Genomic DNA, 15,618 nt, shown 5'->3' on the forward strand with positions numbered 1-15,618 from the left:
AGAGGAGATCCTGACTAACCATGCATAAACAAGAAGGGAAAAAAATCAAGCCCAAAGGCAAAGCATGTAAGCACTACAAGTCAGATCTGCAGGAGAATTACCAGCTGGGTTACAGCAACTGAACATCTGCATTTTCTACAATTGCAAATGCAAACATTAAAACTCAGGTTTTTCATTTCAGACTTAAAATACTCTCAAAATTAGTAGCTTAATTCCCCATCTAAGAAAAAGATCAATTGCTGCAGTACCCCATGTGATAAAGAAAAGCTGGTATCTGTTCCAAAAACTGTATACGTTATAAGTATCTGATTACTGGAGGAGTGGAAATAGGGGCAAAGAAAGTGTCCCATTACCATTGCCAGAGAAAAAGATAACAGTTGCTGACATTCTTTGTGAACAGGCAAGTTCATTTTATTTTCATCCTTCAGATAGGTCCTAACCACTGCTAGACCCACTTGTAGCTTACTCAGGCACTGTACACCTCACTACCACTTCTCATGTAACACAATCCCATTACGGAGCTTGTAAAATTAACAAACTGTTAAGGAAGTTCTACAGCACAAATGAAGATTCTGTACAGAACTGTATCTTTGTATGGTGCCATTTCAAGCCTTCTTGTTTTGATTCTGAGCAAACCTTAGTTCAGCATTATTTATTCCTGGTCTTCACATGATGTGTTTAGTAGTACTAGAAGTATCAAGCAATAAGTCATGTGGAATGTCTTAGTTTTCTGGAATTTTATATCACTTTTGATTAGTGGTGAGTTCATCACTACAGCATCTGCAAACTCAGACCCTGAAAGTGATTATTTTAAAAACTGCTTTGCTTCATAAAACAGGTAAAAAGCACTATGGTCAACCTCTGCAAACTAAAATATAACATAGAGCAAAGAAGCACTTAAAACAACACTTGCAACGAGCGATCACATATCTCAGCTTTTTTTATTGCAGGCTGTACTTCGATCTTGATCTGAGGCTGGGGATAGCAAATCATTTTCATGGTCACTAGCATAAAAACCCCAATTTCAAAATAAAAGTTAGTCTCTTCAGTAGTGTTCTTAATGGTCTTTACAGAAAGATGGTGACCATGCTTTACTTTTTGGAAGAAGTTAGTAACTCTGATTAATGCAATTCTTTGTAGCCTTTAGAGAGAATCAGACTCTTTTTTAACTAGTCAATGGACACACAAAGGAGACAGACTAATCCTCAATCATAAGAGCTTACAATAGAAGCCATGTAATCTGCTCCAGGTTTTTCGATGTGAGGATAGCCAGTTTTACCCTTTTCCTGTCCTATACATTTAACTAGTTAGTTCCATGAGATAGAAGTCAATCCCAATTTTCTGCTTGGTCCTGCGCCCAGTCCATGCTGCTTTTAACGGTGGTACACTCATAGATTTGAGCACATCCACTTACACGGATGCTCAAATTACACTAATGTTTCAGTTATGTCAAAAAGATGTAACTATATTTAGGTTTACCTTTAATTTCTCCAGCCCTGGCTTTCTTATAGAGTCCTTTAACATCTCTCTGCTCACAGACATGCAATGGAGCATCCACAAATACTTCAAAAAAAGGCAAACTTGCCCCTTCATGAATTCGTCTGGCATTATTACGATCCTGGAAGAAAACAGAAAAAAAAACTAGAATATCTCACCCACATATTATTATTGTCTTTCTGCTTTCAAAGTTCATTCTAAAAAAGGTGATAGTAAAATGTACACAAGTTTTCAAAGTTTGAAAAAAGAAACATTTGATCAACTGATGCCCTGAAAGCTACATCAGTTTGGCTACAGTTCATCACATGGTAAAAGCTGACATGAAAATATGAGATATTTTACATTAATGTGATTTATTTAAAAAAAAAAAAAATCACCAAAACAAAACAACCAAAACAAAAAAACACCACCCAAAAAAACAAACAACAACAAAAAAAACCCACAAAAGAAACCCAGGCATAGCGTGCAGAATTTTCTATGCCCGCCCCTATCTTAGGAGTTGCATCTGCCTAGCTCACTAAAGTCAGAGGAGATATAACCTGCTGCTCCCGATATGACCACCCTTCTCTCCAGAGCACCAGATTTCTCTACATTCATTAATCCGAGAAGACTTGCATATTCCAAATATTATTTTATTTGTGTGGCTTGACAAGCATTGAAACGATTGGTGATCTTCATTTAGAGAACAAAAAACTTTCCAAAAAATCCACTAAAACCAACTCTTACTAAATATGGTTATCTTTCCCCATATCTAAAGACTTCTGTTTTACTGCAGGATCTTGAGTTCCCCTAATTATTACTGGAAGAACTGTTTGGACCACTATAACCAAATAAATAACACCTTCTTATGCTGTGAAATGTCTAAGCTAGAACCCCTGGGTCATTCTTCACAATACTTGGTGTTCACACTCCTGTTTTGTCTCTCCTATCCATGTTCTCATATAGAGAGGAAAAAAGTCTTCACAAAACAACGTGAACATGGATTTAGGTTAATTTTCACTGTTATCTAATGTCACGTTGTATACACAGCATGAAATAAAGTAAAAACAACTACGGGCAATTAATCATTTTTCCCTTAAGCCACTTGGTAAAATACAGGTCATGCCATTCATTCACTGGAGGAAAAGTTGCTTTTAAAAACAATTTAACTGAGTCTTCAGGTAAAATGTATACCTAGTCTTCATATTTATAAAGTACTGGAATCTATGTGGATCAAACAAGACACTGTCATTTTCAGACTCTTTCTTGCAGTATCGGTTGGGCTTGTTCCTAATATTAGATTAATAATTCTGCCTGAAGTACAGTGCCAGTTATAAGACTAATATAAACATTTTTTATATTTAAGATTAATGTTTCTGAAATTTGAGTAATCATCTCTAGAGAGCACAAATGTCATGAAAATCCAAGCCAGCGTTTGATTCTGGATAAGTTCAGCGAGGGATTCCTGTAACTAAAATTCTGAGTGACATTTTGCATTTTCTCTACACTTTATCTAGAGGGTTTTCACATTTACCTGAGTATAAGGAGAGATGAAACTAGTAATGCACACCAAACCAGCATCTGCAAACAGTTTAGCAACCTCAGCAATACGACGGACATTTTCTTCTCTATCTTCTGGTGTGAAACCCAGATTCTTATTAAGGCCTTGACGAATATTGTCACCATCCAATGTGTAGCATGGAATACCATGACATACTAAGTACTCCTCCAGTGCCATGCTCACTGTAGTCTTCCCAGCACCAGATAGACCTAGAATATTCAATAATAATAATATAAATATAAATTACAAGCATAGAAACAAGTTAGGGCAAATTGTAGTACATGTACCACCGCTAGTATGAAAAATCCAAAGCAACAGGCATCAGCAGCAATGCCTTTCAGAGATGCTTACCTGCAATATAAGCCAAGTGCCTTTTACACAGAAAATAGGTATAGGGAGAGTAAGGCACTAAGAGTGCAATTAGAAGCAGATAAAGGAGTTCAGCATTGCGAGCTGTTGCTGCCTATAGAGGTGGTGTACATTACCCAGTGCTGCTGCCTGCAGTTGTTACTACCTGAGCAAACTAAATTCAGAAATCCAGTTAAGATGTTACGTTTACATCAGAAGAGGAAGATCTCACACTGAAGTGAATTTCAGTCAAGAAAAGAAATGGGGTCAGACCAAACCACACTGTTCTTACTCCTTGCAGAATAACAGCACTGAATTAGACACTGCAGACACAAAAAAACTCACTCACTGAAGGCTCAATAATGTGTTATCAACAAGCACAGACAATTTTAATATTAAACTTTGGTCCATTTCAGAATCTCTGGCAACAAACCTTTAAGCAATTGAGAGGTCTTCCTGGTATTAAAAAGTCTACTGTTTGTGTTAAGATGGAAACGTACTGAAATAACTTTCCAGACTAGATTTCCGGAGTTTATATGGAGCACGTGCTTCAGGTTATACAGAGCAATCAATTCATAAATGGGACACAAAGTCAAATCTTCATGAGATGACCTTAATTCTTTGAATAAGAAAAAAAAAAAAAAAGGGTAATGACAGTCTAAAAAATAAAAATAAAATTAAAAAGAATAGCATTAGTGAGTGAAGAAAAATGTTTTGATCTTTATTAGTGGTGGTTAAGATTTATTCTAGCTTTCAGAGGAAGAAGCAAAAAATCACACAAAACAGCAGTTTGGTATTACTTCTAAGACCTTTACAGCAAAGGATGACAATCATGCTAACAAGCACGCTCTAAGAAAAAAATAAAATAAAGTGGAAAGGAAACCTTGACACCTGCAATAGTTTAGGGTAATTTAAAGGAGTCATTGCATTGGTTCCTCCTTCACTCAATTTAATATCCCGAAGATGCAGAGCAGTCTACTGAAAACATAAGAATGTGTGTAGGACAAGACCTACATAAGAATTTAAATTAATTCCTCTCTCTCAAGAAAGGCCCCCACATCCACCTCACAGATTTCAGTATGGTTTGGCTCATACTCAAAACTCTCAAAAAATTGCAGAGTTGTGAATAATGACCTATCATCATCTATAAAAGTTATCTACATCTTCTTGGACAACTCAAGTTTCTTGTGGCAATGCTTACCTGTCTACTTTGAAAAGAGCAACAGCTATACATGATGAAGCTGAATGTTATGACTTAGGCCAGAACCAGCTTCCAAAAGGGGAGGCCCTGCTCTCTTGCCCTCCCCTCTCTCCACTCACACCATCCTACCTCTATTATTCCACTACCTCTGGTGCTTATTAGCCAACTCAGTTTGCTAATTTTTTTTCCTTTTCTTTTTTTTCCTTTTGTGTGTGTGTGGGGAGGCTGTGTTAAGTTCACTGATGATTTAGCAAGTTGAATGAGCTCAAGGTTGGGCTGGGCAAGCACTACAGCTCATGCAAGGCAAGAGAAAGAAAGCAAGGCTGGAAACAGAACAGTCTTTTTGTCAGCAATTAAGTACACCCCCAACCTAGAAGATAGGCATGGTGATCCAAATTAAGATTTCAGCAACTTCATCATTTACTTCTCAATGAAGCAGTTTTTGACTTGCAATTTTTGTTCCCTCATCTAGCTTGCAATTCATTTAAATGCTCTTGCCTTTCTGATACCATTTGGTCTCCAGCGTGTAATGAAATGCAAAAGTTAAGGTTATACAAGAACGAATTTTAAAAACAGCTTTTAGGCTGACAAGTCTTAAAAATAACTTACACTCTCAAAATTGCATATTATTTTACACATGAAAGTAATGCTCTTCCATATTTTTGATACATTCTTTAGGTTGTTTTTTTTACTAGGACCCTCTGACTTGACAGCACAAGACATTCATTAGCATTTAGCTCTCAAATAAATCTTAGCTTAAAAATGAAAAGTGATCTCTGAAATAACTTTCTGTATACTCCCACCCCATAATGCTGATGAGATGAGAGAATCTTGAAGTGAATATAAGACCGTTTCAGCTTTTATACTAAAATCTAGCAGAGTTTTTAAGGCTTATATTTGCACAATTCCAGCATGGGTAGTATTGCTTACTTCAATACCTACACTCTATTTCACTACTTAACATCAGTGCTCAAACATCTTCAATAACCTAGCTTCCCCAACACGCTCTTCTTAATACCTTACAGCCTTCCTACGTTTCTGTATTCCACCACCACCCTTATTCCTTCTTAAAAGAAGAAAATTGTGCATTAACATTACATTTGTTTAAAAAGAATGATGACTGGAAAATGTTGCTGTATAGATAGCTGAGTAAATATTTTTATCATGACCTTTTTCAAAAGTATATTAATAAATTACAGGGAGAAACAGAAAGGGAGCGCACCAGATCATTCGAGCATTGAGAGACAGGCTGGAGCTACGTGACAGAAATAGGGAGAGAAAGGGCTCTGTTCTTTTACCATAGAAATACGTGACAGCAAGCTACTGTATCAAATCTGTTTGGAATGGCACTCAGCAATTTGTTTTCAACAACTGCTTTACCTTTCACACATGTTCATTAACTCTAGTGGAAACAAATTTTACTTAGAGTAGTAAGTTTCTCTAATACTCTGTGAAGATCTTTTGTATAGCAATTTAACAGTGCTCTAAATGGTTTACAAACTTATTAAATAATACATTTTGTTATATTTATTTTTTATTTTCAGTTTTAACTGAAAAAAACTCCAAAGGAAATATGTTAAAGCTTCCAGGAACTTTGAAAGACAGAACAAAAAAAAAATCCCCTCCCAGTCATGAAACAAAGCTGTCTTCCAGAATTTACTTACCCCCTCTTTTTACAATCAAAACAATTCAGTGGAAAAACCACAGTGCTGATTCCACAAATAGCTCCCAATATGCACTGCCTCAACATGCAATTGCTGTCCAAAGGCATAGGTTTATGTTGAACTGTTATTTCAACCCAAGGAGACAAGAACATTCCAAAGAGAAGAGAGGTTTACAGAAAAGATTCAGAAACACAGACTCAAAAAAAAGAAGTTAGGTTTCATTTGTTAATAGGTAAAATGGACAATAAGAAGAGCCAGAATGGGTTAAAATACACACACAAAAAAAACCCACATACACTCCAAAACTCAACCGGAATTAAGCAGTGGACAGTGCCAGATAAACAACGCTCCTAGATCACTGAACAAAATACATTCTCAAGTTACTATCTGCCCCAGAGCAATTTCTTGCTAGTCTACCTAAAAGTAGTAATAAAATTGCATCAAAGTCTTGGATTCCACAAACATTCAACTTTGCATGAAAAAAAGGAGCTACAGCCAAGTAGCTTTTCAGAAAAGTAATTAAAACAAAAGGATCCTCAGAAATCTGTGACTGTACCTGTTAACCAGACAGTGCATCCACGAAAACCACTTCTTGTTCCTACCACTTGGCCTCTCTTATTCCTGCTGACATGATGAGCTTGGTAGGTAACATTGGTTGCCCTCTGCATTCCCTGTAAAAGAAGTAGTTGATTAGGTCTTCAACTTCTGAAAGGGTGAGCTGGCAAAGCATACTAAAATAGGCACAAAGAAAGACTTGATGACAGACCAATGGAACTAAAAACAATACCAAATCCATCAGATGCAACACAGATCAAAGGACACAAAGGAAATTAGAAAAGCCACCCATAGCAAACCACATCCTTTGTGCTCCTTCTGTGAAACTTGGGATTGCCAGGTTAGTCACCTACTACTTTCAAATACCACTTGTTTAAGAAAAATCAACTATAAAAATAGAGATGAACTGCTAGATCTGCGAGACTTGACTTCAAGTAATTTAAATCTAAAATGATCAAATGGATTCTCTCTCTCTCTCTGAGCTAAAGGTTTCTGTCATAAAACAGACAAACATTGGCTCATTCTCAACTCTTAAGTGGCCTTTTCATTGCAAACTATGCATGTCTGGTCCAATGTTCAGTTCAGCAGACACACCTCCAAACCACTCTGCCTTTACCTATGATATCTTCAGTCTCCAGAATATCATATATTCTGACTGTTTAAAGAAAGTACTATTTCTAAGCAACTTAAAGAATTTACTTAGAGATGGGACTTTTGCAATATAATTTTAATTAAAACAAAGCTAGTTACAGACTTTCTTAAAATGATTTATTCATCGTAATTAGCTGCTGTATGAATATCTTAAGTAAGATGACACCACTGTCGAAGACATTTCACTATCTAAGGCAAGGGAACCCACAGGAATATCAGCCTCATCATACCTTTAAGCTTTAATGGCATCTAGTTATATGAACTTTGTTCATAGAAGATCAAGACCATAGATAACGAATCAGAGCATGAACAATCAAACAGAAGAGAAGTCTTAAAAACAAAAAAAAAGAAAGGGGGGGAGGGAGGTTAGTGGTATATGTAATGCTGCTTTGACTTCTCTTGCTTACAAACATATTGCAAGATATTTACACTATCTTGTCTTTCATTATTGTATCAGTGCTAACTGGAAAGAAAAACACTTATGACTTAATACAAAACAAAGAAGGGAGGATATTCATCTACAGAGTACTAGCAGAGAGTTGTTCATAGTTTTAGAAAGATACGCCAAAGTAGGATTAACAGAAAAATGTTCAGAAAAACTTCAAAAGTTTATCTATAACTTAATTAGAATTTATGAATTCGTGTGATTTTATGTCCCCACTTCTATACACAGCTGGGCTCATAATTAATACAAAGAGAAACTCAAGGTAGGAACAGATGTTCAAGTTTTTTAATACAACTCCGTAACTCAATGGTGACAGTCCAGCATCTAAATTAAATGAAGACTAAATAGCAACATATAAGAAGCCAACACCTGCAAACAGGTTATAACCGTGCAAAATGAAGTTATACTTGCTGATCGTGTTATTTTCAAATAATTTATCTCCTAAAACAAAGCTGTTTTGCACACGAAGTCAGTGCAATACAATTAACTAAACCCAGAAGTCAAAGAGTCAAAAAAATCAAAAAGTCTTTCTTCTTATAGCAGAGACAGTTATGCCCTACATAAAATTGGAGATCTCAGTGAGCAAACGCATAAATTGTGGAATTAGAAACAACAAAAAGAATTTAAGTACTTAACCTTCAATTAAAAGAAAGATGTACTGTGCATAATGAACGTGTACAGCAATTCAAACTAATACATTAACAGCAACATTCTTTCTCATTAATTCTAGTTGTACTGTATTGTACAGGCACTGGATAAACAGAATTCAGTCTCAAAGCACAGCTCCCATGCCACTGTCTCAGTAAGCTCTTTTACATTAAGACATAAAACCACACATGCTTTGGTTTTGACTCCTGGCAATGAGTTTATTATCAAACTCAAATACTTTGGAGGTCAAATGTCTCATCCAAGGAGACATCTTCCAGTCCATACTCAGTAAGTTATATCAGTTTTCTTTGTTTTCCAGAACTAGCAAAGCTGCAATAAAACTGGTGAGGGTATTGCCCTTGGCTTACAAAACAAATGAAACCCTAAGAAGCAGGCAAGAGGGATTCTTAAAATGATGAAAAAGACACAACTTTAAAAAAGAAAAAAAAAAGTATCAAGTAATGAATTAGCAAAGATGATAAATCACAGCACTGAGAAGGCCAACAGATTGCTAGAATACAAGGCAAACAAGGGCAACAGAGCAGGACGCAAGCGGGACAATAATCCATCTGTACTTCAGAAACAGGTACCTAAGACTAAAGATTAAAGTGCCCAAACAGTCTTCATGCATTCAAAAACACACCCGTCCCCAGGAGTCTCACCCTTTGTTTACATGTGCATGCACACAAAAAAAAGACGGCTCAGTACTACTCCTGGGCAAAGTAGTAGCAAAATCCTCTTTTATCTTCCAATAGAAAACAGCTTTTCATAGAGGTGCTCTAAACAGTTAATAATTTAGCAAGTCATTCTCTCTTGCTGAAAAAAAACAAAAAACAAAAACCAAAAGAAACTAGTAATGTTTCCTAATAACGTCCACTTTGCTACTAGATAGCCAACAAAAGCCGAACACCGGATCTTCAACAACATAAGCTTTTAATTACTATCCCTGATACATACACTTACTACAAATATTGATGTGGCACAGAAAAATACTCAGAAGTAGAAATCACTGGCTCACATTGGTTGTGCTCTTAAATTTTTTAGCCAGTCTTCAAATTCCCGGTACATAAAATTTGATGAGTATCAATTGATGAAATTAAATGGCCATCCAAAACGATAGCAGAAATAAAGAACAGCCATTTCCTTTTACACTGTATCAAAGTATCACTCACTTAAGACCCATATTATCGATGTTAAACGAAATTAAACATAAGAAAATGTGTAACAAAAATTGTGATGTACTCTTTAAAAAAGCTATTTTAAACTTCTTAGCCTAATTACACTCGCTATAATAGTCACTACTGAAAGGACACACTAGATTTTTGTAAAGGGTCTAATAAAAAAAGGGCATTAACCTCAAAGGCCTATTTATCTGGAGTTTTTAGTTTGTTTGTTTGGGGGGGTTGGTGGGGTTTTGGGGTTTGGTTTTTGTTTTTTGGGGTTTTTTTTTTTTGGGTTGTTTTTTTTTTTTTACAACCATTGGAAATTTCCACTCTGACTTGCCCACAAAAATATTTCTTCCACCCTGTGTTACACTTTAAGTGCTTCCACACTACTTATACAAATACTGCATTTTAATATTTTCCTCCTACTCACCATGTTAAATAAAAATCATGCTTCAGTCCACTGTGTTTTGTTTTAACACTAATGTCAGGTGAAAAGGCTAATACACCCTTCCTTTCTTCTCCCCTACTATGCTAGTTTGTTTCTCACATGAAATCTGAAGTGCCATAATAGGCCAATAACTTTGTGCTGAAGATAAAAAAAATTGGGGGTATTAAAGTCACAAGCCTTTCACAGATGTGCACTGAAGAACTGTAATGGTAACAGAGCAAGGAAGGAGGAATCCACAGCTTACTTTTTTTGGCATAAAGGTGACCTTTTAGTTTTGCAGATAGTTGACTGGGGAAACGAATACAGACATCTAAGAACTATTGGAAGAGGATGGGGACCAAAAGGAAATACTAACTCTGTCAATTTCTCTACGTAAAGATTTGCTGCAATAGACTTGACCGTTTTTTTTTTTTCTTATACTTGATGTTTTGCCCAGTTGCAACTATAATTTTTTCCAAAGCCAAATCTGACTATCAGTGCCAAACACCTTTGATGTAAGATCTCAGATCAGACATTCAGATGAAGAAGAGCAAACCCAAGTTGCAACACTGAGATCAAAAGGCAGCAGAAAGAAAAGACTATTGCTTAATTGTTCCATAGTTACGACCAACCGCTACACTGGCACAAACTGAATTTATTCTTCATTACTTCAGAGCAACAATGAAACATTGTGCTTCTTCAGTAACTTTATATCAAATTTTAACTTTTCACAAAGCAAGAACTCTGGGGTAGGAAGTAAAGCTTTCAATGACAAGGAGAGACTCCCCAAGCTACAGCACCAACTTGAGAGAGCTCTGAGGTTGGAAGCATCAGGGAAGAACTGTGTAAAGAACAGGCATGGTTTCTATGCTAACCATATGTACTCAAGAAGCTGTGACTAATTCCATATTCTTCTGCCCTAAAAGGGCAGTATTGATTCCCCAAGCTAACAACTCCCATAAGCTAACAGTAGCAACACATCCAGCATCACCTCTGAGGTGTGGTCTTATCTTTAATGCCTTTCCCATTTCCCAATCATCTCAGGTATTTTCTATGCCATTTGCTAACTTGCTCACCATGTGCCTCTTATAAGCCAGGACATTCATTCTTCAGCACTGACAACTCAACCAAATGACAGTTTTTTCCCTCCAAAGTGCTCTCCTCAACAGCCAAACAGCAACTGGAACAGACTGAGCATTGCCCGTTTTCTTTGGCTACGTACAAAGACAAGCAAGGAGAACAGGCATAGTTCCAACATAAAAAATTCTACTACCACAGATGCTAAAACAACAGCTCTTCACCTGAGAGTCTCTTTGTTTGCATACTTAGACAAGGTTTCAGGACCTGTTAACCAAAAGATCTGCCAGGAATGCCTTCCAATAGGTATTTTCTTAAATTCTGGTTTGAAAATTTGTGCTTTGATTTGGACAACTATGCTTGAGAAAGGAGGATAAGGCCAGAAATTATATCTGAATGATAAGATGTTTTACAGTTACTAAAAAACTAACAATTCACCAATCCATATTCTGCCATAGCCTACAGCATTACATTTTCTTCCACTTACAACAAAAATTCTTACTTTTATTCTCACAATTGCCCTCCAGAACACAGTTTGCCACAGTGATATTGATACAATAAGGCATCTAAACACCTTTACGTGTAGCACCATCCAATCTGCCAAATGCATGCTCTCCTGTCACGTACACAGACTAGCTCATCTTTGCCAGATGTTCTAATGCTGGGACAGTTTCAAAAATCACAGCAGGAGAAAGCAACCAGAATCTTCTACAGTGCTGTGGATACAAGCAACTCAGTGATAACCATACTATAAGGAGTATATTTTCGCTTGCCACCTGCTGCAGTAACAGCATGACCAAAAGCAGACACAGCTTATTCACCAGTGCTGGAGCAGAGTCATTGGCTGGCATCAAAGGGAATGGACAAAAACGAAGCCAGAAATGCCTCTGTTCTCAGAAACCAAAGTTGGAGCAAGTTCTCATTAGGAGTTACCTCCAAAATGAGCTACACTAAAGAAAGTGTTCCACAAGTCTTCCTATGAAGCTAGTGTAATGGCAGTATTTGTGGCTATGTTGTGTGCTGCTCCATAACTTGGAGTTTGCTGTGCTCAGGGGTGGGCTTAGTAAGGGGGTTTCCACAGACAGAGGTGTATTTTGAATAGGCTGGATACCCAGAGAAGGTTTGGAAGACAAGGCTCTGCCCTTCTCTTCTAGGGGTTGCCGATTCCTTCAGGGTATAATAGCCTGCTTTGACTTTGCTCTCAGCTGAACAGATGCAGAGTCAGAAGTGCCAGAACATTTGTCGTGGAGCGTGTGAATCGGCAGCATTTTTTTTCCTGGTAAGGCTTATTGGGTTATAAAGAACATTTTAGCCAAGGTCTTCTGAAGGGAGAAGTGGAAGACTTCCTCTGCTTGCCACGTAACATATAGGGGGTTGCTAACCTCAACTGAAAACTCAGCAAACGGTTAATGTCAGTTAACTTTTTTTTTTAACATATGATCTCCCTGGTTTGGACAAATCCATCTTGGCTTTGCTTCTGACAAATTAAATGATGAAGACAAACTTTTGAATACACTTTGTTACCCCCACCCAGACGTGATTTATTTCACTATCTTCATAACATTTGATTTTGCTTTTTCCTCAGAGAAACTGAAAGAATGTTACTTAACAATTACTCTGTTATATAAACAAGTTTGAACTTGTACATGGTTAAAGAGGCTGGGACAGGCACATCTACTGAACTCTGCTTAATACAATACTAACTTCCTCATTTGTGAAGCAACCATGAGACTCTTTTCTTCTTCTTTAATAGATCTGTCATTTTAATAAGAAAGTTGTGGCCTGTACTACTACCCACAGCAAGACTTCAAAGATTGTTTTACACTGTTACTTCAACATCAAATGTTTTCTGGATTTTATCTCTTGTCTGCTTCAGCTCAGCATTGTTCGAAAGAAATCACACTTTTTTTTTTTTTCACTCATCTTGCATCATCAAAAGTATCAAGTGTTCTCAGCAAAGGGCTGCAATGTATCTTCTAAATAGCTGCATTTTGGTCTTCGCTGTAAACCGATCTTCCCCCATCTTTATGAACAAGAATGAAGGCTTTGGTTAGATTTTTTTAAGCCCTGTCTCGACAGTTTTCCACATAACAGCCACCATACAAAGAACCTCAGTCTTTGGTCAACCCAGGTTTATGAATGGCCACATTGTACATCGCATTCTTAAGTCTCCCTCCTTCCAAAGCGCTGGAAGCTGAGGGGCTCACGACGAAGAGACCGGGATGGAACCCCCAGACCCCCGGTCCTCTCCGGAGGGGCTCCCTCCCCTTCCCCACAGACAGCCCCCGCCTTACCGAGGGCGGCGACGGAAAACCAGCACACCGGGAACGGGACGCCCCCGCCGGGCTCCGTGGCGACGCTCCCTGAGGGGAACCCGCGCGACCGTTCCGTTAACGCTCCCGGCTCGCGCTGCCCCGCGCGCTCCCTCTCGCCCCGCATCCCTCCGCGCGCCGGGAGGGGCCCACATCCCGGCTCCCGCTGCCGCCCACTGCCACATCACCACCGAGCTCGGCCGCTTCTGCCTCCCTTCCTGCCTCCCTTTCCTCTCCGTTCCGCTCCCCCCCGCCCGCCCATCTGCCCGGCGGCGCACCGCTCCCCGCCCGCTCACCCAGCTCGGCACCCTGTTGCTCAGCTTGACTTTCTTGCACTGGCTTTCGGGCAGCTCCATGGCCGCGGGGGCAGCGACAAGAGGCAGGGAGGAGAAGAGGAGGAGGAGGAAGAGAACGCGCCTGTCCTACTGATGCTTGACGCGCAGATGCAGCCACCGGTGCCGCCAGGGAGCTGCTGCCGTGTGCGCGCCCCTGCCCGCGGCTAGGCCGAAGGTGGTGCAGGGAGGAGCCGCGGCTCGCAGGGAGGGGAGGAGTTGGGGCGGGGGGAGCGAGCGGAGGTCCGCCGCCACGCGCGTGCGTGCGCCGCGCCGTGACGCGACGCGCGCCAGGGTGGGCGGTGGCGGCGGGCGGCAGACACTTCCGCGACAGCCCGGCCGCTGCTGCCCCTGGCGGGCGGCGGCACCAGGTCTGGCTTACCCCTGCCCGCGACTGGCTTTATTCCCGCCCGCTCTGCGCTGTAACGCTGCACTGGGGCGGCCCCACGGAGGTATCGTGTGGTGGCTTGGATGGCACCATTAGCCCTGCTCGCTTGGAAGTGAAGGCGGCGGCAGCAGTAAGAGGCCGCTTGCCTGCGCCTGCTGGCAGGGTGCCTCAGCTGGCAGCGGTAACCGGCTCCCCACCTTCTCCAGTCAGCGCACAGCGGCGGAGGGGCGGGTGCTGTGACCATGAGGCCATCAGGACAAGTTGGGGAGGCGAGAGCCAAGTGGCCGCCTCATTTTCCTGTGGCAGGGGCAAGCTAAAGGCACAGCAAAAGCAGAGCACTCTTTCCCCTGACTTTTAAGATTTGCTTCCAAGCTTTCACTTGGAGGTGATGACACCGAGAAGCAGCGGAGTGGGCATTGGTGGTGATGTGGTTAGGAGTGACTGGGAAAGCAAGGATTGTTCCAATTAAATCTCCCACTTTACAAAGATTTCCTCAACAACTGGAGCTAATCCTGTGCTGCCTTCTAGGAAACGTCTCTTGCTGTGAACTTAGAACCAGAAGTTCTTGGATTCTTACTTCCAGAAAGGACTGCTTTAGTGCTTGGGTGCTAATCTTAAAGTGGAGATGATGCAGTACCAACAGGAGTTATATTTGCTATATAAATATTAGTCCATTTACATTACTTCAAAAAAGTAATTGCTTTAGCACTTAAGTGCTGATCTTAAGGCGGAAAAGGTACTGTACTAACATGAGTTGCATTTGCTGTAAAAATATTAGCCTATTTACAATCCGTCTGTAGATTGTTTATTCTCTGACAGTTTAAACAGGAAGTAAAAAGGCCCACTTTGTAGATGAGTGTTTACTCCTGCTATATCAGAAAGACATCCTTCCAAAGATAGTATGGTGTTGGTTTTAAAGCACATTTTGAAATTCGGATTAAAAACCTAAAATCCTTACGCAAGGTAGGTGACCTCTCTGAATTCAGGAAAAATAATTAGAAATGCTCTCAGGCAATTTGAAGGTCAGATAGAATTAATACAACGTAACTAGAAATACAATTGCAGTTATCTATTTAGTCTTGAGTTGAATGACAAGACTGTACAGCATGCTGCCCTGCAAGTAGCTGTTCAGCAGGTGGTCCCTGGGTGTATATGGACATTCTGACAGTGACAAACAATGACAGAGGCAGGGCCTGGATTTTAGTTAGCAAAATCTTTCACACAATGCTCTGCCAAGCATGGAAAGAGAACCAGCAGGCTTCCATGGAACAGTGGGTTGAGGGCTTTCCCTTGTTGGCTATTCAGTTATGTCTAGGGCACGCTTTGTTAACTGCGGTTTGCACATTTGTGTTATGTGGCTTAAGAGT

At 39.7% G+C, this 15,618-nt stretch overlaps 1 protein-coding gene across 2 annotated transcripts in view; it reads right to left on the minus strand.

The window, feature by feature from the left end:
- PAPSS1 (3'-phosphoadenosine 5'-phosphosulfate synthase 1) overlaps positions 1 to 14,095 on the minus strand; it is a 46,680-nt gene extending 32,585 nt beyond the window's left edge. The window contains exons 1-4 of one of the 2 annotated variants that reach the window (XM_054203316.1): positions 13,828 to 14,095; positions 6,807 to 6,921; positions 3,011 to 3,246; positions 1,480 to 1,618 (exon numbers count right to left, since the gene is read on the minus strand). In XM_054203316.1, the coding sequence (XP_054059291.1) occupies positions 1,480 to 1,618; positions 3,011 to 3,246; positions 6,807 to 6,921; positions 13,828 to 13,887 (550 nt within the window). In that variant the 5' untranslated portion in view covers positions 13,888 to 14,095. The remainder of the gene's footprint in view (positions 1 to 1,479; positions 1,619 to 3,010; positions 3,247 to 6,806; positions 6,922 to 13,827) is intronic. The other variant, XM_054203317.1, reaches the window with a different exon arrangement.
- Between the last annotated feature and the right edge of the window lie 1,523 nt (positions 14,096 to 15,618).

Source organism: Rissa tridactyla, chromosome 5, assembly GCF_028500815.1.
Source record: "Rissa tridactyla isolate bRisTri1 chromosome 5, bRisTri1.patW.cur.20221130, whole genome shotgun sequence".
In the NCBI taxonomy this organism is placed as follows: domain Eukaryota; kingdom Metazoa; phylum Chordata; class Aves; order Charadriiformes; family Laridae; genus Rissa; species Rissa tridactyla.